We start from the raw sequence: 25,391 nt of genomic DNA, 5'->3' as shown, positions 1-25,391 counted from the left end.
GGCTCAGATATTCAGGATTCCCAGAAATAAACACAGATATATCAAAGACACAATATATGGTTCTCATGTCAACTTTCATGTATGGTCTGAAACCAGATGTTGCCAAAATGGTGAAGCTAACAAATGCAAATTGGAGTGAAACCGCTGCTTCCTACAGTGGTAGAAGAGGACAATGGGCTAGATCTTGTTGGCATAAGAAATCAACTTCATCACAAGGTCAACAACCACCTCAAAAGCAAGCTTAACCCCCTACCTCACAAGGGAAGGAAAACATTGATCACACAGCTACAATTGCAGATGTAATGGAGACACTGTCAAAGCTGCAAAAATAACGAGGCAGGGTCCTGCAGCCCTTGTCTGCAGTGGTAGAGCAAAAATCAGATGGTTTATATGCTAATTTACTAATAGGATATGAACATGTTTAATTCTCACTGGATACAGGAACAGAACTAACATACATAACAGAAGCTATTGCCCAAAAATGCAATGTACCATTGACTAGCACCTGAAGATATGCTCATGGTGCTGGAGGACAGACAATTCAGCTAATCAAAGCAGACCAGTTGAAGTACAATTTGGTCCTCACCTACGAGAAATAGGATTCTGGGTGGGAGATATCTCAGAATGGATGTCCTATTGACTTTAAACTTCACTGTTGAATTCATGCAAGGAAAAATTATCTGGAATCTCATACAGTTGGAAAAATCTGAATTAATCAATCACAAGACAAAAATGCCAAAGAGAAGCTGTACTCTCCAAATTGTTCTAGCAAACATTGCCAGAATGTTTTAGAGGCTATGGGATAAAGGGCAAGCTGGCAATTTGGATCTAAGTTTGGATCTCACAGGTGGATAGGGTAGTTAAGAAAGCTTATGGGGTGTTAGCTTTCATAAGTCGAGGGATAGAGTTTAAGAGTCGCGATGTAATGATGCAGCTCTATAAAACTCTGGTTAGGCCACACTTGGAGTACTGTGTCCAGTTCTGGTCGCCTCACTATAGGAAGGATGTGGAAGCATTGGAAAGGGTACAAAGGAGATTTACCAGGATGCTGCCTGGTTTAGAGAGTATGCATTATGATCAGAGATTAAGGGAGCTAGGGCTTTACTCTTTAGAGAGAAGGAGGATGAGAGGAGACATGATAGAGGTGTACAAGATAATAAGAGGAATAGATAGAGTGGATAGCCAGCGCATCTTCCCCAGGGCACCACTGCTCAATACAAGAGGACATGGCTAAGGGGTGGGAAGTTCAAGGGGGATATTAGAGGAAGGATTTTCACTCTGAGAGTGGTTGGTGCGTGAAATGCATTGCCTGAGTCAGTGGTGGAGGCAGATACACTAGTGAAGTTTAAGAGACTACTGGACAGGTATATGGAGGAATTTAAGTTGGGGGCTTATATGGGAGGCAGGGTTTGAGGGTCGGCACAACATTGTGGGCCAAAGGGCCTGTACTGTGCTGTACTATTCTATGTTCTATGTTAAAATTGGCTTTTATGGGAGGCAGAAGGTCGTGGTGGTAGGTTGCTTTTGTTATTGGAAGTCTATGACCAGTGATGTACCGTAAGGATCTGTGTGTGATATACTGTACGTTGATGACTTGAAGGTAAACATACGGAGGAATGATAAGCAAGTTTCCAGATAATATGAAAATTGGTATTGTAGGTCACAAGGGAGGTTGTCTAGATCCATGGCAAGATATAGATCAACCAGCTGAGCTATCGTAAAAGGAATTGAATTCTTACAAGTGCAACAAATGTAGAACATACACAGTGTATGGTAGAACCCTAAGGAGTGTTGATAACAGAGGGACTTTGGGACCCAATTCCACAGACTGCTGGAAGTGCATAAAGTGCTACTATCATTTGATTTGAGTTAATTAAGATGGTTCCCTTCTGATTCTTGTTTAAATGGATTTGAGTTGGCAGATTGATGTTTTTCCTTTTATGGAAGCTTGTATGGTGTATAGCTCCAGGGTTCTGCTCCCAATGGGTTTTTTTTCCCCCTCATTTTTTTGTTAGTAGGGTTTTTTTTTGTTTTAGTTAGTAGGGGTTCTTTTTTCTTTCTTTCTTTTTTCCCAAAAAAAGTTTTAACATTTTATTTTTTCTTATTATTATTGATATATTGTTTAGCTTTGTTAATCAGTTATTTGATAATTTAATTTATCATTGTACATATTGACATGTTGACTTGATTACTTTAATTTTTTTGTTGATCTTCTATAATAATTAATAAAAAGGTTTAAAAATGAAAATAAGGTGATGAAGAAGGCATATGGGATTTTTGCATTTATTGGCCATGTCATAGAATACAAGAGCTTTTTAACAATTTTCCAACTTTTTTTCCCTTTGTACTCTGCTCTATTATGTAATTACTGTTAGGAGGTCTGTATAACTGTCACAGGTTTATTATTTAACAGTTCCCCCCCACCAAACCATGTCTACTTCCTGAACTTAGGTTGTACCCCTCTGATATGTTATTGGCATCACAGATTCAATTTCTATTCATGGGAGTAAATCATTTTAAGCCAATGATAAATAAAGACTACATAGGAAAATTAGGTAAATGTTGACATATTGTTTACCCAGCTGAACTCACTGACACATTGAGAGAGCTGGGTAGAACAATGCATTTAATGCCACAGTCACTGCTTGAAATCAGCACCCAGAGTTCTCCCCAACCTCCACTACTCAGTAAAACTCCTCCAAAGTTTTCTTTATCACTTATTCTATCAGGAGGTCATCTGCCTTCAGACACAAGAGAACAAAAATAAACAGGAAGAAGAGTGATTTTGCAGCTAGGAAATAAGTAAACATTTGTAACAGACCCAACATACCTGATGCCTTTGATGTGCCAGTTGAAACTAAGCCAGTTAAATTGACCACTCCTCCAGGACCAATAATGAATTGTGGCGTGGCATTGTGGACTGTGATGGTATCAGAGCTATCCGAATTCGTGTTAATCTGATTCTCCATTGCCCTCTGCACAGTAACATACAAATAAATGGATATTTCTCAAGTTAGCTTTGTACTTTAGTTAAGCAACCTACCAGTGTATAAAACTGTTACTAAACTATCTATTCGGGCCTTTCTTGGATTAACTGGAGTGACAGAAAAACTGGACGACGACCCAAAGCACACTGCCAGAGGAACCACGGAGTGACTTCAAATGAAGAAAATTTATGTCCTTAAGTGGCCCAGTCAAAGTCCTGATTGAACTCCTCTGGCAAGACTTCAAGATTGCTGTCTACCAGTGCTTCCCAACTAACCTGGCACAGCTTGAGCAGTTTTGCAAGGAGGAATGGGCAAATCTTGCTCCATCATGTTATACAAAGCAAACAGAGACTTATCCAAAAAGATTACTGGCTATAATAGCTGTGAGAGATGATTCAACTTAGTACTCAGCAAAGGGGGATGGATACTTTTGAACTGCTGACATTTCAGCTTTTGAATTTTTAGTTTTTCATGCTTTACAATTTTCCCTGCTTGCTTTGGGCTCTACTGTGAAGAAGGAGTATGGGATTCACACATAAAAATTCTCCGTTAAATTGACCTAAATTTCTGGTTGCATTACTCATTTCTGTGAACAAAGGGTTGGGGGGCTGAATACTTTTACTGTATATCTAGAGTTCTTGTTGTTCTTTTCATATGACTTGCTGATTTTATCTCAATCCATTTTCTCCTTGCTTACTAACTTTTTAAGTCCCTTCCTGAAAGATTTCCTGTCCTCTGGTTTTCTACCTTGCCACTTCATACACTCTTCAGGATGTGAGTTAGATCATGGTGGGGGTAGTTCACAAGGACCAACATTCCATCATCTATGCTGTTCTGTATGGCCACACAGAACTAAGTGCAACACATGGAGATTCCCCGTATCTGAACACTTACATCCTCCACTCTCTGACTCTACTGCTGCCAGAGTAAGTGAAAGCAGGACTAAAACTGTGTATACTATATAACCATACTCCATAATGGAAACATACAACATGGGCTCGAGAAAAACAATGATATTTGATTCAGTTAATGATGCATCTTGTTCTAATAACTATTAAAATGGTGTCATCAGCATTTTGTTGTAGTAGATCAGCATCCCTTTATCCACCTGTAAACAGTTTTTAAATCGCTTAGAGGCTTTCATCCTATAGTGTCATTGTATTGCCAGATGGGAAGCCAAGAAGCCTACTCAAAATGTTCAATCACAATGGGGAAAATTTATGCCCGTCAATACTTTGCATAAATTCAGTGTGATAAGCATTTCCATGTAAGGTGATTCGTTACATCAGAAAGTAAGAGAGAAGAATACACCTTCTGAAGAAGGGGAATCTACTAATAGAAATGTTTAACTAACTGTGTTGGACTACCGCATTTCCTTCCAGGGGAGAACTTTTGCAAATCCATATCTCTATGTATCCACTAACTTACTGTAGTTTTTGTAGTGTAAGCATGTGTTTATAATCTACCCCCTTCACATTCTGTGGCCTCACATTTATTATTTACCTGCAGCATTACAATTAAATCTTCATCACCATTATCCACTGCAATATCAAAGGCTGTTTTGCAGAATTTACTTGGCGTGTGAACATCAGCTCCATATTTTATCAAGAGTTCAACCACATCTTGGTGACCATGTTCCACGGCCCAGTGAAGAGCTGTCATTTTAAGCATATCCTTTGCATTTATGTCGGCTCCATTCTGTCAAGAGAAAAGAGAATGTGTAGGTGGCATACCTCAAGATGAACATCAGCGCTGAAGGAAAAAACATTCTTTGTCTCTATGATTGCACAATTACCCAATGGTGAAAGAGTACATCATGACAGTGTGCTATTGGTCATGCTCCATGCTCTCTACCTCCATTTATTCCCTATCCCTGATCATTTTTTGATTAACTGTGACTAGTGGTGTGCCACAGGGATCAGTGCTGGGTCCATTGTTATTTGTCATCTATATCAATGATCTGGATGATAATGTGGTAAATTGGATCAGCAAATTTGTTGATGATACAAAGATTGGAGGTGTAGTGGACAGTGAGGAAGGTTTTCAAAGCTTGCAGAGGGACTTGGACCAGCTGGAAAAATGGGCTGAAAAATGGCAGATGGAGTTTAATACAGACAAGTGTGAGGTATTGCACTTTGGAAGGACAAATCAAGGTAGAACATACAAGGTAAATGGTAGGGCACTGAGGAGTGCAGTAGATCAGAGGGATCTGGAAATACAGATACAAAATTCCCTAAAAGTGGCATCACAGGTAGATAGGGTCATAAAGACAGCTTTTGGTACATTGGCCTTTATAAATCAAAGTATTGAGTATAAGAGTTGGAACGTTATGGTGAGGTTGTAGAATGCATTGGTGAGGCCGAATTTGGAGTATTGTGTACAATTTTGGTCACCAAATTACAGGAAGGATATTAATAAGGTTGAAAGAGTGCAGCAACACACATAAAAGTTGCTGGTGAACGCAGCAGGCCAGGCAGCATCTCTAGGAAGAGGGGCAGTCGACGTTTCAGGCCGAGACCCTTCGTCAGGACAAACTTTTATGTGTGTTGCTTGAATTTCCAGCATCTGCAGAATTCCTGTTGAAAGAGTGCAAGAGAAGGTTTACAAGGGTGTTGCCAGGACTTGAGAAACTGAGTTACAGAGAAAGGTTGAATAGGTTAGGACTTTATTCCCTGGAGTGTAGAAAAATGAGGGGAGACTTGATAGAGGTATATAAAACATTGGGGGGGGGATTCTTCACACAGAGAGTGGTGGGAGTGTGGAATGAGCTGCCAGATGAAGTGGTCAATGCGGGCTCACTTTTAACATTTAAGAAAAACTTGGACAGGTACATGGATGAGAGGTGTATGGAGGGATATGGTCCAGTTGCAGGTCAGTGGAACTAGGCAGAAAAATGGTTCGGCACAGCCAAGAAGGACCAATAGGCCTGCTTCTGTGCTGTAATGTTCTATGGTTCTAACTAAAATGTTTTTGATTAGTTAACAAAGGCAGCTACGAGAACAAGTACATGTTTCCCTGAAAATTATGTCACAGGTAGAGAAGGAAATGAGGTAGGCTTCATTAGTCAAGGCATTAAGGTGAGATGTTATGTTGCATTTGTACCAGATGTTGGTGAGGCCACATTTAGTGTACTGTATTCTGTTTTGGTTACTCTGCCATCGGAAAGATGCTGTAAGCTGGAAGGAGTTATGAGATATTTGACAGGATGCGAAGGACTGAGTTAGAAAGAAACTGAGCAAACTACTAGGACTTTATCCACTGGGGCATAGGTAAGTGAGGGCGATCTTATGCATATATACTATATACATATACCTGGTTGTGTTTTTACTAATATTCTAAAAGTGCTTGTATATGCAAGGACTAGTCCTCAAAGCCACGGATTTGCCTTGCGGGAGTTGGGCATCGGGGCGAGGACTGGGCCTGAAAGCCACAGTGTTGCCTAGCGCAGGGGTCCCCAACCTTTTTTGCACTGCAGACCAGTTTAATATTGACAATATTCTTGCAGACTAGCCGACCCGGGTGGGGGCGGGGGGTAGGGTTGCCAACGGACAAGCGTTGTGTTTACCCCAAGAAAGACTACCATGACCATGAAGCCTTGCGCTGGAACCTGTGTGCGCATGCGTGTACGTGCTGATATTTTTTCTACAAATCGTTTTTGGCGATTCTGTTCGGGGGGGGGTGTTAATCACGACCGGAATATAGGTGATAAGTGGCTAATACACTCAATTTCATTTCTAAAAGGGTTTATCTAATGAATTTAATATTAAACATACAGCGCATATTTTCCTCGCATGAATATAGTGATAAGTCAATTATCAGGGGAGGACAGGGGAGCTTGAAGTGAGTGTTGAACAAACTTCCAGTAGAAGTGGTAGAGGCAGGTTTGATATTATCATTTAAAGAAAAATTGGATAGGTATATGGACAGGAAAGGAATGGAGGGTTATGGGCTGAGCGCAGGTCAGTGGGACTAGGTGAGAGTAGCGTTTGGCACAGACTAGAAGGGCAGAGATAGCCTGTTTCCATGCTGTAATTGTTATATGGTTATATAAGTCAATAGCATCATAACATTTCAAGTAACGTTTGGACATTAAACACACAGCACATATTTTCCCCATATGAACATATAAAATCATTGCAACACACCAATATCGCTGAATCAGTGGGAGCCCTGGACTTGTTTCCCTGCAACAAGACGGTGCTATCGAGGGGTGATGGGAGACAGCGATACTCGAAGGGGGTTCCTTATGTCCAGTCTATTCCGCAATTTAGTTTTCGTTGCATTCATTGCAGAGATACATTGGAGATGGAAGCAACATTTTCAGTGCTTTCATGGTTCTCTCAGGATATTTAGCCTTGACTTTGATCCAGAATGCCGGCAGAGATGTTACGTCAAACATACTTTTCAGCCCACCGTCATTTGCAAGCTCGAGGAGTTGGATCTTTTTCCCGCGCTGACATGGGTGATTCACCGGGGACATTCACAAATGGGTCACGGATCCATTCCTTTGCACGTCTTGGGTCATTTGCGTCTTGGGTCACTGATAACCTCGCATGTTAAAGTTCAACAGTGGGCGTGACAGGGAATGAGGAAAGGTGCAGCTGACTCCTATTGCCAAATCATATCATTTCCTCGCGGCCCAGTGGTTGGGGACCGCTGGTCTAGCAGGTGTCGGGGCCCACTCAACAGCTGATAGTCGGCGGGCTGGGGGTTTCTATGCATATTCTGTGTCATTATATTTTTACTGATATTCTATGTGGGTTTGTTGACCCACGGCATCACGGGAGGGAGATGCGCCCTGGGACTGTTATTATGTGATTGTGATCTTGTGTGAGCTTACTGTGTGTCACTGTTGGTAATGTGTCTTTGCACCTTGAGCCCCAGTAATGCTGTCTCATTGGGCTGTATTCATTTATGGTTAAGTGACAATTAAACTTGAATTGAATTGAATTCCAGAGGTGTATAAAATAATGAGGGGAAGAGATAGAGTGAATACACACAGGTCATTTTTTCCAGCGTTGGGGAATCAGGGGTGAGAAGGGAGAGATTTAACAGGAACCTGACAAGCGACTTCTTCACACAGAGTTTAGTCTGTATTTGGAAAGAGCTGCCAGAGGAAGATGATTGAGGCAGGTAATGTATATTAACAACATTACATTTGAGATATATAATGGTATTCCTTCAGTACTTCATCGAGATAGTCAACCAAGATTAAGTGCTGTAGTCTCTGCAATTACTCATAATGACTGACACCGTATGCTATAATTTTTCGAACCATACCTTCACAAGTACCTCCACAATGTTTGCATGGCCTTCTGATGCTGCCATATGCAGTGGGGTCCTGTCCACTTTAGTCCTTGCATCACGACTCACTCCTGCCCGAAGTAGCACTTCTGCTGTTGAATAGTGACCATACTGAGCTGCTAAATGAAGTGGAGATGTTCCCAGCTGTAATCAACAGAAGAATGGCAATTATCTATAAGCAAAATAATGCACATTCTTGAAATCAATAAAAATTCTGTATGCAGACTCTGTGGAGAGTTTATGTTTCATATTAATGACTTTCTCTATTGGGGCTTCCTTTGATCTGAAACATTAACTTACTTTTTACAATCATGCATCACAAAGACAACGTATCCATTCTCAACATTTTGCCCATTTACACTAATCATGTTTCCTCACGTTGTTTGTGTCCCCTGTGTCTTGCTAAACTAATCTAAATGTCTCTTAATCATAATAACTGTATCTAATTCCATCACTTCCTCTGCCAGCAAGCTCCAGATCACAATCACAACCACTCTGTGTGAAAACTCTTTCCTCTCATATGTGCTTTGAAACTCTTTTCTCTCACCCTAAACTTACAGCTTCTTGGTTTTGATAATCCAACATGGGAAAATATTCTGACTACCTAGCCTATCTATGGCTCTTATAATTTCAGATACATCTAGCGAGTCACCACTCAGCTTTCTTTGCTCAGGAAAAGCAAGCCCAACCTATCCAACCCCTTCCTATAAGTAAAACCCTCCAATCCAGACAACATTGTGATGAATCTCCTCTCCAGCAGAACCAAATCCTTTCTGTTCTCTCCACTTACTTACAGAAAACTGAGTATTCTCCATTTTTATTTTATACTGGAATTGCGCTGCCTTAAATATTCTATCTCCTGCAATGATTTCAAATATCAGAGCACATCTGGTATTTTACAAGTTTTAAATAGCAAAAAAAAGGCCATAGCTTGTGTATGACTTGCTCAGTACCAGCTGATTTGACCTTTAACATACTGAAGCTTGCTTCTACTGCCCAGTGCTAGATCCAGAATCTGCTGTTTTCTTCAGCATACCTCAAAAATTACAAATGAAAAATACCGACAAAAATGGAAATCTGAAGTAACAGGAGAAAATGCTGGACATGCTCAGGTTTGCTGTAAGTAAGTTAATACTTCAAGAGTTATTGATCTTTTCCTATTGAAAGGTATGACCTGAAATGTTAACTGTGTCTTCAGCAGATATTCTGAGTATTTCCAGCATTTTTTTGATTTGATTGTTTCAAAAGAAAACTTAACTTGTAAATTAATTTTGAGGTAATTTCATTGCTAAAGTAGTAAGCTACCCCTGGAGTGAATGTTTCCATTGCTGCTGTAGTTATTATCAAAAACTGATCAAGATGGTTTTGATGTCCTATAACCTATCACAAAGTTATTTTTGACCATGTTAACTCTTGTAAAAAAAAAATAAACAATTAATTCAATTAATTTTACAATTCCTTTCAGTTGTCAAATCTGGCAAAAATTCTCTTTTTGGAATACAAGCCAGGAAAACTCACTTGTGTACAATATCATTTTTTGACATCTGGAATAGAGCTGCATAACTTAATACATTTAATTGCTGCTACTCTAAAGAAATCTGTATATTTCCATTTTCTCAGCTTGTTCCTCATTATTACAGAAATGTCCTACAGGTGGAAATAAGCCACTGTTTTGTAATTTGCTTTTTACTTTTCATTCTTTAGACAACGATAGTCCTATCAGTTGCACCCTTGCATATGCTTTTATGCTCAATGTGTTTATGGGGTGTGGTGAAAGCCCTGATTTTCACTTACCTCCAGCCATTGGTTAAGTTCTTGCAGAGAATCACGTGAATCAGTGAAATAAACTATCTTCCTTACTAAATTCAAAGTAGCAACATGATTTTGGTGCACATGAACCCCTTATCTTTGCTGTCCAACGTCACTACTTTATTTCTGTATATTCCACGCTATGTTTTTGCAGTCCCACAGTTCCAAGGCTTAATTTAGTTGTATTTGGTCATTAAGGTCAAAGGAGAAAAACAGGAACCATGTTGATAAGGAGAGATAACTGTAACATAGTTTCACTTACCCAGTCTGTTGTAAAAGGAGCACCATTGGACATCAATATTCGCACCTCATCATCCTGTCCAGCTCGGGCAGCTTCTAAAAGCTTCTTCCCCAAATCCACAAGAGACATCTAATCAGAATGTAGACAAACACTCACTGAATTGTTCATTAATCCATACAGCAGTAGTGATTTGTTGCTGCCTATTTTGGAAGCATCAAACACCAAAACACAAATATTACACTTTACATTCTCTGGAAAGATTGAGGGGAGTAAACCTAGAGGAAGACCTCGGCTTATGTACATCAAAAGCACAGCCAGGTGGCTACACATCGAGGAAATGGAAGTCATCCGAAAAACAAAGGATAGATCTATATGGAAAACCATGGTCACCAAAGTCCGCATCGGATATGGTACCTAGACAGACAGAAAGACATTCGTTTCCATGAGTGATCTGCATTTAAAGTGCCCTTTACTAAATGACGTTGACAAAAACATTATTTCTGGTGTTTCAATGGTGACAATACAACCATTGACAAATTATTCACATTAGATAAATGTAAACTTATCCAAAACTCCAGAAATCCTATCTCACTACAGGTCCTGTTCAGTTTATCCCTACTTTCCCTTACCTCCAATCTACCCTGGTCTGGCAAATGCATCAGTTTTAAAACACTCACCAGCCACAATGCAACATCTTGCATTCCCCTCCCTCCCTCTGTAATCATTTCCAACCTTACAAAATTACTTCAAATTCTGGCATCTTGGACATCCATTGGTGGTGTAGGCTTTAAATCTAAAGTTCTGAGTTCTGGAATTCCTTTCCTAAACCTCTCTTTCCTTAAAGCCTTCCTCTGACCAAGCTTTTGATGAAATCCCCCAAATATCTGTGTAAAAAGACCTGCAAACCCTTTAAATTTAAAGAAGTTGCTGTAATTTAATCATAAATTACAAGAATCTTGGTTTAACTAGAATTATTTTTTAAAAATGTTTAAATAAAACTATCAGTTATACAGAACTTAACTTTTGAATAAATCCGGTTATAATAGTTAAAATTATGATTAACCAGTTCTCACCAGTGTTCACTTTTCCCAAAAATTAATTCAATACATCATCCCCTCAAAACTAATCAACAAGCTTCAAGACATTGGCCTCAGTATCTCCTTGAGCAACTTGATCTTTGATTTCCTCACTTGCAGACCCCAGTCAGTTTGGATTGGCAGCAACATCACCAGTTTCTGTCGGCACAGGTGCACCACAAGGCTGGCGCTTAGTCCCATGCTCTACTCGCTTTATCTCATGACTGTGTGGCTAAGCACAGCTCCAATGCCATAAAGTTTGCTGATGACACCACTGTCATTGGCTGAATCAATGGTGATGACCAATCAGCACATAGGAGGGGGATTGAAAATCTGGCTGAGTGGTGCCACAGCAACCTCTTACTCAATGTCACAAAGACCAAAGAGTCGATTATTAACTTCAGGAGGAGGAAACCAGAGGTCCATGAGCAGTCCTCATCAGGGGATCAGAGGTGGAGAGGGACAGCAACTTCAAATTCCTCTGTGTCATCATTTCAGAGGACCGGTCCTAGATCCAGCAGTTAAGTGTAATTACGATGAAAGCACTGTAGCACCTCTACATCCTTAGGAGTTCGTGAAAATTGTGCATGACATCAAAAACTTTGACAAACTTCTATAAATGTGTGGTGGAGAGAATGTTGACTGGCTGCATCATGGTCTGATATGGGAACATCAACGTCCTTGAATAGAAAATCCTACAAAAAGTAGTGGATAAGTCCTGCTGAAGGGTTCTCAGCCCAAAATGTTGGCTGTACTCTTTTCCATAGATGCAGCCTGCCTACTGCATTCCTACAGCATTTTGTGTGTGCTACAAGGCCCAGTTTATCACTGGCAAAGTACTCCCCACCGCTGAGCATATCTACATGGAGTGTTGTTGCAGGAACGCAGCATCAATTATCAAGGACCCCCACCACCCAGGTCATGCTCTCTTCTCGCTGTTGCCGTCAGGAAATGGCACAGGAGCCTCAGGATTCACACCACCAGGTTCAGGAACAGTTATTACCCCTTAACCATCAGGCTCTTGAACCAGAGGGGATAACTTCAGTTGCCCCATTACTGAAACGTTCCTACAATCTTGAGTGCCACAATAATCTCTTACTTGATGCCAACAAGACTAAGGAACTGATTGTTGACTTCAGGGGGGAAAAACCGGAGTTCCATATGGCAGTCCTTCCTCAATGGGGAATCAGACATGGAGAGCATCAGCAGCTTTAAATTCCTTGGCACTATCATTTCAGAGGATTTTTCTTGGGCCCAGCACACAGAAGGCATGGAATTGCCTCTACTTTCTTTAACGAAACTTCTACAATATTCTATAGATAGGCGATGGAGCGTATACTGACTGGTTGCATCAAGGCTTGGTATGGAAACACCAATAGAGTAGTGGATATAGCCCAGTCCATCACAGGTAAACCCTCCTCACCTTTGAGCACATCTACAAGGAATGGTGTCGCAGGAAAACAGCATCCATCATCTAGGACCCCCACCATCCAGGCCACGCTCTCTTCTTGTTGTTGCTATAGGGAAGGGGGTACAGGAACCTCAGGGCCCATACCAGCAGGTTCAGGAACAGTTAATACCCATCAACCATCAGACTCTTGAACCAGAGGGGATAAATTCTCTCACCCCAACACTGGGACAGTTCCCACACTTATGGAACACACATCAAAGTTGCTGGTGAACGCAGCAGGCCAAGCAGCATCCATAGGAAGAGGCGCAGTCGACGTTTCAGGCCGAGACCCTTCGTCAGGACTAACTGAAGGAAGAGTGAGTAAGGGATTTGAAAGCTGGAGGGGGAGGGGGAGATGCAAAATGATAGGAGAAGACATGAGGGGGAGGGATAGAGCCGAGAGCTGGACAGGTGATAGGCAAAAGGGGATACGAGAGGATCATGGGACAGGAGGTCCGGGAAGAAAGACGGGGGCGGGGGGTGACCCAGAGGATGGGCAAGAGGTATATTCAGAGGGACAGAGGGAGAAAAAGAATGTGTGCATAAAAATGAGTAACAGATGGGGTACGAGGGGGAGGTGGGGCCTAGCGGAAGTTAGAGAAGTCAATGTTCATGCCATCAGGTTGGAGGCTACCCAGACGGAATATAAGGTGTTGTTCCTCCAACCTGAGTGTGGCTTCATCTTTACAGTAGAGGAGGCCGTGGATAGACATGTCAGAATGGGAATGGGATGTGGAATTAAAATGTGTGGCCACTGGGAGATCCTGCTTTCTCTGGCGGACAGAGCGTAGATGTTCAGCAAAGCGGTCTCCCAGTCTGCGTCGGGTCTCACCAATATATAAAAGGCCACATCGGGAGCACCGGACGCAGTATATCACCCCAGTCGACTCACAGGTGAAGTGATGCCTCACCTGGAAGGACTGTTTGGGGCCCTGAATGGTGGTAAGGGAGGAAGTGTAAGGGCATGTGTAGCACTTGTTCCGCTTACACGGATAAGTGCCAGGAGGGAGATCAGTGGGGTGGGTTGGGGGGGACGAATGGACAAGGGAGTTGTGTAGGGAGCGATCCCTGCGGAATGCAGAGGGGGGGGAGGGAAAGATGTGCTTAGTGGTGGGATCTCGTTGGAGGTGGCGGAAGTTACGGAGAATAATATGTTGGACCCGGAGGCTGGTGGGGTGGTAGGTGAGGACCAGGGGAACCCTATTCCTAGTGGGGTGGTGGGAGGATGGAGTGAGAGCAGATGTACGTGAAATGGGGGAGATGCGTTTAAGAGCAGAGTTGATAGTGGAGGAAGGGAAGCCCCTTTCTTTAAAAAATGAAGACATCTCCCTCATCCTAGAATGAAAAGCCTCATCCTGAGAGCAGATGCGGCGGGGACGGAGGAATTGCGAGAAGGGGATGGCGTTTTTGCAAGAGACTCTTCTCACCCTGTCTCTTGCAAAAACGCCATCCCCTTCTCGCAATTCCTCCGTCTCCGCCGCATCTGCTCTCAGGATAAGGCTTTTCATTCTAGGATGAGGGAGATGTCTTCATTTTTTAAAGAAAGGGGCTTCCCTTCCTCCACTATCAACTCTGCTCTTAAACGCATCTCCCCCATTTCACGTACATCTGCTCTCACTCCATCCTCCCACCACCCCACTAGGAATAGGGTTCCCCTGGTCCTCACCTACCACTCCACCAGCCTCCGGGTCCAACATATTATTCTCCGTAACTTCCGCCACCTCCAACGGGATCCCACCACTAAGCACATCTTTCCCTCCCCCCCTCTCTCTGCATTCCGCAGGGATCGCTCCCTACACAACTCCCTTGTCCATTCGTCCCCCCCATCCCTCCCCACTGATCTCCCTCCTGGCACTTATCCGTGTAAGCGGAACAAGTGCTACACATGCCCTTACACTTCCTCCCTTACCACCATTCAGGGCCCCAAACAGTCCTTCCAGGTGAGGCATCACTTCACCTGTGAGTCGACTGGGGTGATATACTGCGTCTGGTGCTCCCGATGTGGCCTTTTATATATTGGTGAGACCCGACGCAGACTGGGAGACCGCTTTGCTGAACATCTACGCTCTGTCCGCCAGAGAAAGCAGGATCTCCCAGTGGCCACACATTTTAATTCCACATCCCATTCCCATTCTGACATGTCTATCCACGGCCTCCTCTACTGTAAAGATGAAGCCACACTCAGGTTGGAGGAACAACACCTTATATTCCGTCTGGGTAGCCTCCAACCTGATGGCATGAACATTGACTTCTCTAACTTCCGCTAGGCCCCACCTCCCCCTCGTACCCCATCTGTTACTCTTTTTAATGCACACATTCTTTCTCTCCCTCTGTCCCTCTGAATATAGCTCTTGCCCATCCTCTGGGTCACCCCCCCCCGTCTTTCTTCCCGGACCTCCTGTCCCATGATCCTCTCGTATCCCCTTCTGCCTATCACCTGTCCAGCTCTCGGCTCCATCCCTCCCCCTCCTGTCTTCTCCTATCATTTTGCATCTCCCCCTCCCCCTCCAGCTTTCAAATCCCTTACTCACTCTTCCTTCAGTTAGTCCTGACGAAGGGTCTCGGCCTGAAACGTCGACTGCGCCTCTTCCTATAGATGCTGCCTGGCCTGCTGCGTTCACCAGCAACTTTGATGTAAGGACAAAATTGCAGCTGGCAGGGCAAGTATCAGTGCATTAGGGATACAGAATCAAAAAGCGTAGCAAATACAGTACTGTTGTATCTCAGTGCACAGAGTATAAGATAATATGGTGGATAACCTATTACAGGTATGATGTTGAGGCCATCACTGAATCGTGGCTGAAGGATGGTTGTAGTTGGGAGCTGAATGTCCAAGGTTACATGTTGCATCAGAGAGATAGGAAGATAGGCAGAGGAAGTGGCATGGCTCTGCTGGTAAAGAGTGGCATCAAATCACTGGAAAGATGTGACATAGGATTGGAAGATGTTAAATCCTTATGGGTTAAGAAACTGCAAGGGAAAAAGGAACCTGATAGCAGTTATATACAGGCCTCCAAACAGTAGCTGGGATGTGGACTACAGAATGCAACGGGAAATAGATAAGGCATGTCAAAAAGGCAACGTTATGATAGTCATTGGCAATTTCAACTTTAAGGTCAATTGGGAAAATCAGGTTGGTATTGGATCTAAAGAGACGAGTTTGTTGAATGCCTATGAGATAGCTTTTTAGAGCAGTTTGTCGTTGAGCCTACTAGGGGATCAGCTACACTGGATTGGTGTTATATACGGAACAGGAGGAGATTAGGGAGCTTAAGGTAAAGGAACCCTTAGGAGCCAGTGATCACAATATGATTGAGTTCAACTTGAAACTTGATAGGGAGAAAGTAAAGAAGGCTGGCGTAGCAGTACTTCAGTGGAGTAAAGGAAATTATAGTGGTATGAGAGAGGAGTTGGCCAAAGTGAACTGGAAGGAGATGCTGGCAGAGATGACAGCAGAGCAGCAATTGGAAAGCATAGGATAGATGTATTCCAAAAACAAAGAAATACTCAAATGGCAAAATAGTACAATTGTGGCTAACAAAGGAAGTCAAAGTTAACATAAAAGCAAAAGGGAGGGCATTAAACAAAGCAAAAATTAGTGGGTAGAGGATTGCTAAGCTTTTAAAACCAGACTGAAAGCAACTAAAAAAAATCATTAGGCGGTAAAAGGTGAAAAACAAACTAGCAAACAATATCAAGGTGAATAAAAAAATGCTTCTTTACATATATAAAAAATAAAAGAGAGATGAGAGTGGACATAGCACCACTAGAAAATGAGGCCGGAGAAATAACAACAGGGAAAAGGAGAGGGCAGATGAACTAAGTGAGTATTTTTCATCAGTCTTCACTGTGGAAAACACTAGCAGTGTGCAGGTGTTGAAGGATGTAAGGGAAGAGAAGTCAGTACAGGTACTATTACAAGGGAGAAGGTGCTCAAAACGTTGAAAGACCTACCCAGAGCAGATGAACTGCACCCTAGGGTTCTGAAAGAGATAGTGGTAGAGATTGTGGAAGCATTAGCAATGATCTTTCAAGAATCATTGGACTCTGGCATGATTCTGGAGGACTGGAAAATTGCAAACGTCACTCTGCTCTTTAAGGAAGGGGGAATCAGCAGAAAGGAAATTACAGACTGGTTAGCCTGATCTCAGTGATTGGGAACATATTGGAGTCAATTGTTAAGGATGAGGTGATGGACTTGGTGACACAGGACAAGATAGGACAAAGTCAGCATGGTTTCCTTAAGGGAAAATCTTACCTGACAAACATGTTGGAATTCTTTGAATAGATTACAACTAGGATAGATAAAGGGAATGCTGTGGATGTATATTTAGACTTTTAGAGGGCCTTTCACAAGGTGCCACACATGAGGCTGCTGACCAAGTTAAGAGTCCATGGTATTACAGGAAAGTTGCTAGCATGGTTAGAGCAATGACTGATTGGTAGAAGACAGTGAGTGGGAATAAACGGATCCTTTTCTGGTTGGCTGCCAGTGACTAGTGGTGTTCCGCAGGGGTCGGTGTTGGAACTGCTTCTTTTTATGCTGTATATCAATGAGTTAGATGATGGAATAGATGGCTTTGTTGCCAAGTTTGCAGATGATACAAAGATTGGTAGATGGGCAGATAGTGTTGCAGAAACAGGTAGGTTGCAGGACAGACAGATTAGGAGAATGGACATGAAAGTGGCAAATGAAATGCAATGTTGGAAAATGGTCATGCACTTTGGCAGATGGAGTTCAACCCAGACAAGTGTGAGGTGGTTCATTTTGGTAGGTCAAATACGATGGCAGAATATAGCATTAATGGCAAGACTCTTGGCAATGTGGAGGATCAGAGAGATCTTGGGGTCCGAGTCCATAGGACACTGAAAGCTGCTACACAAGTTGACTCTGTGGTTAAGAAGACATACAGTGCATTAGCCTTCATCAATCGTGGGATTGAGTCCAGGAACCGAGAGGTAATGTTGCAGGTCCTGGACTTATTTCATAATTTACTGGCATAATTTACATATTACCATTTAACTATTTATGGTTCTATTACTATTTATTATTTGTGGTGCAACTGTAACGAAAACCAATTTCCCCCGGGATCAATAAAGTATGACTATGACTATATAGGACCCTGGTCAGACCCCACTTGGAGTACTGTGCTCAGTTCTGGTCATCTCACTACAGGAAGGACATGGAAACCATAGAAAGGGTGCAGAAGGGTTTACAAGGATGTTGCCTGAATTGGGAAGCATGCCTTATGAGAATAGGTTGAGTGAACTCGGTCTTTTTTCCTTGCAGCGACAGAGGATGAGAGATGACCCAATAGAGGTGTACAAGATAATGAGAGGCATTGATCGTGTGGATAGTCAGAGGCTTTTTCACAGGGCTGAAACGGCTAGCACGAGTGAGCATAGTTTTAAGGTGCTTAGAAGTAGGTACAGAGGATTAAGTTTTTTTTACGCAGAGAGTGGTGAGTGCGTGGAATGGGCTGCCAGCGGTGGTGGTGGAGGAGGAAACAAAAGGGTCTTTTAAGAGGCTCCTGGATGAATATATGGAGCTTAGAAAAATAGAGGGCTATGGGTAAGCCTAGGTAGTTCTAAGGTAGGGACATGTTCGGCACAGCTTTGTGGGCCGAAGGGCCTGTATTGTGCTGTAGGTCTTCTATGTTTCTAGATAAATGTGCAGACTATTTTCTAAATGGGGAGAAAATCTATAAATCTGAGGTGCAAAAGAACTTGGGAGTTCTTGTACAGAACATCCTAAAGATTAACTTGCAGGCTGAGTCAGAGGTGAGGAAGGCAAATGCAATGTTAGCATTCATTTCAAGAGGTCTAGAATACAAGAGCAGGGATGTGATGCTGAGGCTTTATAAGGTACTGGTGAGGCTTCACCTTGGGTATTGTGAACAATTTTGGGCTCTTCATCTTTGAAAAGATGTGCTGGCATTGGAGAGGGTCCAAAGGAGGTTCACAAGGATGATTCCAGGGTGTTATCTCTTGAGGAATGCTTGATGGCTCTGGGCCCGTACTCGCCAGAATTTAGAAGAATGACGGGGAATTTCATTGAAACCTTTCGAATATTTAAAGGCTTAAGACAGTGTAGATGTGGAAAGGATGTTTCCCACGGTGAGGGACTCTAGGACAAGAAGGCACAGCCTCAGAATAGAAGGGCATCCATTTAAAAGAGATGCGGAGAAATTCCTTTAGCCAGAGGGTGGTGAATTTGTGGAATTTGTCACCACACATAGCTGTGGAGATTTAAGGCGGAGATTGATAGGCTCTTGATTGGCCACGGCATCAAAGGCTAGGGGGAGAAGGCCTGGGAGTGGGACTGAGAAAGGAAAAAAGGATCAGCCATGATCAATTTCTTTTTTTACACACAGTTTAAGTTTTTTAAGGGCAAGTTTGTTTTACGCAGAGAGTGGTGAGTGCGTGGAATGGGCTGCCGGCAACGGTGGTGGAGGCAGATACGATAGGGGCTTTTAAGAGACTTTTGGATACGTACATGGAGCTTAGAAAAATAGAGGGCTATGGGTAACCCTAGTCATTTCTAAGGTAGGGACATGTTCAGCACAAGTTTGTGGGCTGAAAGGCCTATATTGTGCTGTAGGTTTCTATGTTTCAAATGGCGGAGCATACTCAATGGGCCAAATGGCCTAATTCTGCTCCTATGACTTGTGGTGTTTTATCAAGTCATTCCTCAATCCTGAAGTTCATGGGAAGAAAATTCTCCTCTACACAATCTCTCCTTGTAACTCTGACCCAGGTCCAGACAACATCCTGGTAAAACGTTTCTGCACCCTCTTCAGTTTCATAACATCGTTGTTATAATGGTGACCAAAGCTGTACACAATAAAGTTGTGGCCTCACTATAACTTCCCAACTCCAGTACCCAGTATCCTGATTGATAAAGCCAGCATGCCATAAGATCATAAGGCATAAGAGCAGAATTAGGCCATTCAGTCCAACAAGTCTGCTATCTCTTCTTTCAGTTAGTCCTGACAAAGGGTCTCGGCCTGAAACGTTGACTGTACCTCTTCCCATAGATGCTGCCTGGCCTGCTGCGTTCACCAGCAATTTTTATGTGTGTTGCACCATTCCATCATGGCTGATCCCAGATCCCACTCAACCCCATACACCTTGCCTTCTTGCCATATCCTTTGATCCTCTGATCAGAAAACTATCAACTTCAGCCTTAAGTATACCCACGGACTTGGCCCCCCACAGCTGTCTGTGGCAGAACATTCCAAAGATTCAGTACTCTCTGGCTAAAAAAATTCATCCTTACCGCTGTTCTAAAGAGTCACCCCTCAACTTTGAGGCCGTGCCCTCTAGTTCTGGACATCCCCACAACAGGAAACATCCTTCCCACGTCCACCTTATCTCGTCCTTTCAACATTCTGTAGGTTTCAATAACATTCTCCCCCCCCATATTCTTCTAAATTTCAGTGAGTACAGGCCCAAAACTGCCAATCGCTCCTCGTGTTAACTCCTTCATTCCTGGAATCATTCTCATGAACCTCCTCTGGACTCTCTCCAATGACAACACATCCTTTCTGATATATGGGGCCCAAAACTTTTGACAATACTCCAAGTGTGGCCAGACTAATGAATTATAAAGCCTCAGATTTATCCCCTTGCTTTTATATTCTAGTCCCCTTGAAATAAATGCCAACATTGCATTTGCCTTCTTTACCACAGACTCGACCTGTAAATTAACCTTCTGGGACTCTTGCATGAGGACTCCTAAGTCCCTTTGCACCTCTGATATTTGAATTTTTTCCCCGTTCAGATAAGCTGCACTTCTGTTGCTTTTACCAAAATGCATTGTCATACAACGTATTCCATCTGCCACTTTTTTGGCCATTCTTCCTATTTTCCAAGTCCTCCTGCAATCGCACAGCCTCCTCTGCACTACCTACCCCTCCACCCCTCTCTGTATCATCCACAGACTTTGGCACAAAGCCATCAATTCCATTATCTAAATCAGTGACAAACAATGTGAAAAGTAGCAGTCCCAATACTGACCCCTGAGGAACACCATAGTCCCCACTCCCTCGCCTTCTCCCCGTTCCTGTAATGCCATAGGATTTTATCTTGTTCAGCAGTTTCATGTGTGGCACCTTATCAAATGCCTTCTGAAAATCCAAGCATACAACATCTACTGTCTCTCCTTTGTCCACCCTGCTCATTACTTCCTCAAAGAACTCCAAAAGATTTGTCAGGCAAGATTTCCTTTCATAAAAAACATACTGACTTTGACTTATATTATCATTAGTCTACAAGTACCATGAATCCTCATCCTTAACAATGGACTCCAAAACTTTCCCAACCACTGAGTTTAGGCTAACTGGATGATAATTTCCTTTCTTTTGCCTTTCTCCCTTCTTAAAGAGCGGAGTGACATTTGCAATCTTCCAGTCCTGAACCTTGTCAGAATCAAGTGAATCTTGAAAGATTATAACCAATGCATCTGCTATCTCTTCAGCAACCCCTTTCAGAACTCTGGGATGTAGTCCAGTTCCTCATCGTCCACCCCCACTTCCAGCAGTATTGAGCAGGGTACAGGTTGTCCCAGGGGCTGAAACACAGAACAGTACTAGGCAGGATGAGGCCCTCCAGCCCATGATGTCTGTGTCAAACATAACGCCAAATGAAACTAATCCTATCAATAGAAAACAGACAATAGGTGCAGGAGTAGGCCATTCGGCCCTTCGAGCCAGCACCGCCATTCACTGTGATCATGGCTGATCATCCAGAATCAGTATCCAGTTCCTGCCTTATCCCCATAACCTTTGATTCCGCTATCTTTAAGAGCTCTATCCACCTCTTTTTTGAGAGCATCCAGAGACTTGGCTTCCACAGCTTTCTGGGGCAGAGCATTCCTATCCACCTGCACGCGTTCCATGGTTCCAATGTTCCAGTGATATATTTCAGCGGATTGAGTGGTGTCAACAACAACTTTGCACTCAATGTCAGTGAGACCAAGGAATTGATTGTGGACTTCAGGAAGAGGAAGTGAAAGAAAAACACATCAGTTCTCACTGAGGGATCAGAAGTGGAAAGAATGAGCAGTTTCAAGTTCCTGGGTGTCAACATCTCCGATGAAGATCTATCCTGAACCCAACATACTGATACAATTACAGAGGTGGCATGACAGCAGCTATACTTCATTTGGAATTTGAGGAGTGTGGTACATCCCCAAAGACACTCACAAATTTCTAGATGTACCATGGAAAGCTGGTTGGTATGGAGCGGGAGGGGCCACTACACAGGATCGGAAAAAGCTGCAGAAAATTGTGAACTTAGCCAGCCTCAGCATTGATGCTAGATTCCCCAGCATCGAGAATATCATCAAAATGCAATGCCTCACAAACATACCATCCATCATGAAGGACCACCAGTATCCAGGACATGCCCTTTTCTCATTTCTACCATCAGGGAGGAGGTACAAGAGCCTGAAGAGACACACTCAACGTTTCAGGGACAACTTCTTCCTCTCTGCTGTCAGATTTCTGAACGGACAATGAATCCACGAACACCACAAAAAAAACCTCAGTATTTTCCTGCCTTTTTGCACTACTTATTTAATTTTCTTTTTATATATATATATATACACACACACACACACACACACGCACGCACACACACACACACACGTGTATATATACATATATTCCTTATTGTTTATTTTACTGAGATACGGTGGAGGATAGAAACTTCTGGCCCTTCAAGTTGTGTCACCCAGCAATCCCCAACTAACCTACCAACTGGTACCGCTTTGGACTGTGGGAGGAAACCGAAGCACCCAGAGGAAACCCACATGGTCATGCAGAGAATGTACAAACTCCTTACAGACAGCAGATAATTAAAAATCTAAATCATAGTTTTAAATTATGTATTGCAAAGTACTGCTGCCACAAAACAAATTTTATGACATATGCCAGTGTTATTAAACCTGATTTTGATGTTCATGTGCCCGTCAACATGCCTCGATCCTGTCTGCTTCCATCTCCACTTCTGTCATTCCTGGTACCTATCACACTGTAAAAACAACTTACCCCTCACATTTCCCCCCTCACCTCAAAGCTATGACCTCTAGCACTTGACAATTCCACTGGGGATAAAAAACTTTATCTACCCCTCTCATAATTTTATAAACACATTTCCCTACAGCATCCAACACTTCAGAGAAAATAATCGAAGTTTGTCCAATTTCTCCAGATAGCTGATACCCTCTAAACCAGGCAGCATCCTCTTTAAAGCTTCCACATCTTCCTGTAGTGTGGCGACCAGAATTATACATAACGCAGCCTAACTAAAGTATTATACAGCTGCAACATGACTTCCTGAATCTTTATACCCAGTGCCACGACTGATGAAAGACAAGGATGCCATATGCCTCACCCCAGCCTGCCCAACACCAGCCCTCAGAGGTGGCCACCTCACACCAAACTAGTGGCAATTCTTTACCGGGTGACCATCAATGGAGGGCAGGGGTCATACAACATTCCTGGCATAACCTGCAAGAGTTTGGACAGAACAGCCGTAATCAAACATGAACACTGTAATGCATCAATGTACCCCAAAGATATCTGCGTGGAGTCCAACGTTTGTTTGTTCCTCTAAATTATTCAGTATTCTCCCATTAATGTTCTCCCCTATCTTGTTATCTTACATATCTCCGAATTCCAAACGATGCAGAACTTTCTTTCTCCGCCAATTTCTCACCATTTAGAACACCATCGATAATAACGTTCATCGCCAGAAACAGCAGAGCCCGTACGTACTGTGTCCTGCCCTGGCTAATACAGTCGGCCGTCCTTTGTTTCCTACTACCGGATTGATTTTACATTCAATTAGCCACTCAGATTCCGGTTTTGGGACCTGGCTAGCACAACGTTTTATATCCAAAGCTTCACTCTATCCATATGGTACATATGCAACGCCATTCCCTGCGCATGATGCCGATTCTATCACACTCACAGCGTTTGGCTCTGTCAGTCTTTAGGCTATATAGTAACTCTGCGGGTGTAGGGATGGATCTTCTGGAATCCTCCTGCTATTGAACTGACCAAGCAAAAGCACCACCCCCCGACCGTGCCTGGAGAAGGGGCTATCAGCCCCACGGCTTCCGCGCGGTCCCTCTCCCTCCGCCGCACCCTCTCAACCCTCCGATCCCCCAGGCCCAGCACCCCCCCCCGCCCCGGACCCCACTCCCTTCCCGCCCCCGCAGGTCCGCTTCATGAGTCTAGACACGGCCCTCGCTCCGGGACGGAGAATCCACCGACAGCCCGGGCCTCAGGCCCGGACAGGGGGCCCAGCGGGCCGGGCCGTGTGCGGTCGGTTGCCGTGGCACTCGGGTCGGGACGACAGGAAGCGGGCGACGGCCCGGGGCCCAGCGCCTTTCCGGGGGAAGTCGATTATTGTTTAAGGCGCAGAGAAAGGGATCAACTTCCACATCCGGTCGGCCATCGCCTCGGCGTGACCTGGAAAAGCTTCAGGCCGCCCGCGCGGGGAGCGGGAGTTCGCGCCTAACCCCCGCCACCACTCACACCTACCTCGGCCGCCGGCTGGGGTTTGAGCTGTAGATCGCTGCGGCGGGGACCGGGAGGCGGGACGGGGGACGGAGCGAGACAGACGGGCTGGCGGGCGCCGCGTGCCGCAGGCCCCGCGCTGCCACCGAGCGCAAGGCGGACCGCGGAGGGCGAAGGGGGCGCACGTGACCCGGGCCGCGCACCCCAGCTGGCGCCGCCATCTTGGTATAGGAGTTAATGGTGCGGCATTAACCGGCTGAGGAGTTTCGGGGAGGGCGGGGAGTGAGGTGAACTACAGGGAAGGGAGAGCCACAGCGTATTTGTCGGCGACCGACGGCTCGGAATTTATTAAATACCTGAGCTGAACCCGAGGACAAGTAGGCCGCAGGTTCCAGCTTGTCGCCGATTGAAGCCCCGCAGTGAGTAAGGAGGGGAGCGGGGGTTGAGAGGCTGAGTATGGGGAGAATGCTGCAAACTTGGGGAGAGGGACTGTACGGCTAATGAGCCGGGGCACGGAGTTTGGTGTTGGGGAAGAGTGAGCCTGTGAGTTGGGGTTTGAGTCCCCCTTTGGCCATTGGTTTAGGGTGGGTTTGAGGACACTCTGGGCAACAGGAAATTAGGGGAAGTAATATATCATTTGATGGTTCAAGCACACTACCTTTCAATTCTATGAGTTTGTATCTCAAATACCAACCTCCCACCGCACATTCAGCATCATGGTACTTACATCCTTTTGTGGTCAAATACTTCACTGGGTCACCAAAGTGTGAGAGAACAAAATTTTCCATATGCCAAATCTAAATGCTAATCTTAAGAAATTGAACTTCGGTTTTAGACTGCCTCCCATCCTGGGTAACATTCTTCAAGGGTTCAAAGGTCCAATTTAATGTCAGAGAAATGTATACAATATACATCCTGAAATGCTTTTTCTTCACATAACATCCATGAAAACAGAAAAGTCCCCCAAAGAATGACATGGGAACCCCAAAGTCCCCC

At 43.9% G+C, this 25,391-nt stretch overlaps 2 protein-coding genes across 12 annotated transcripts in view; one reads left to right on the top strand and one right to left on the bottom strand.

The window, feature by feature from the left end:
* The window catches only part of gabpb1 (GA binding protein transcription factor subunit beta 1), an 82,669-nt gene extending 58,118 nt beyond the window's left edge, over positions 1 to 24,551 (bottom strand). For 4 of the 9 annotated variants that reach the window (XM_063066302.1, XM_063066307.1, XM_063066308.1 and 1 more), the window contains exons 1-6: positions 22,817 to 23,832; positions 12,841 to 12,934; positions 10,363 to 10,470; positions 8,268 to 8,435; positions 4,491 to 4,685; positions 2,831 to 2,975 (exon numbers count right to left, since the gene is read on the bottom strand). In XM_063066302.1, coding sequence (XP_062922372.1) covers positions 2,831 to 2,975; positions 4,491 to 4,685; positions 8,268 to 8,435; positions 10,363 to 10,470; positions 12,841 to 12,852 — 628 coding nt within the window. In that variant the 5' untranslated portion in view covers positions 12,853 to 12,934; positions 22,817 to 23,832. The other 5 variants (XM_063066304.1, XM_063066306.1, XM_063066305.1 and 2 more) reach the window with 5 other exon arrangements.
* usp8 (ubiquitin specific peptidase 8) overlaps positions 24,491 to 25,391 on the top strand; it is a 67,766-nt gene continuing 66,865 nt past the window's right edge. Inside the window, exon 1 of one of the 3 annotated variants that reach the window (XM_063066298.1) lies at positions 24,491 to 24,620. The gene's annotated coding sequence lies outside the window, so the exon portion shown is untranslated. Of the gene's footprint in view, positions 24,636 to 24,667; positions 24,815 to 25,391 lie in introns of those variants that run through there. The other 2 variants (XM_063066297.1, XM_063066296.1) reach the window with 2 other exon arrangements.

The sequence above is a fragment of the Mobula hypostoma genome, chromosome 13 (assembly GCF_963921235.1).
Source record: "Mobula hypostoma chromosome 13, sMobHyp1.1, whole genome shotgun sequence".
Classification (NCBI taxonomy): Eukaryota; Metazoa; Chordata; class Chondrichthyes; order Myliobatiformes; family Myliobatidae; genus Mobula; species Mobula hypostoma.
This window is presented reverse-complemented; position numbering and strand designations above follow the sequence as displayed.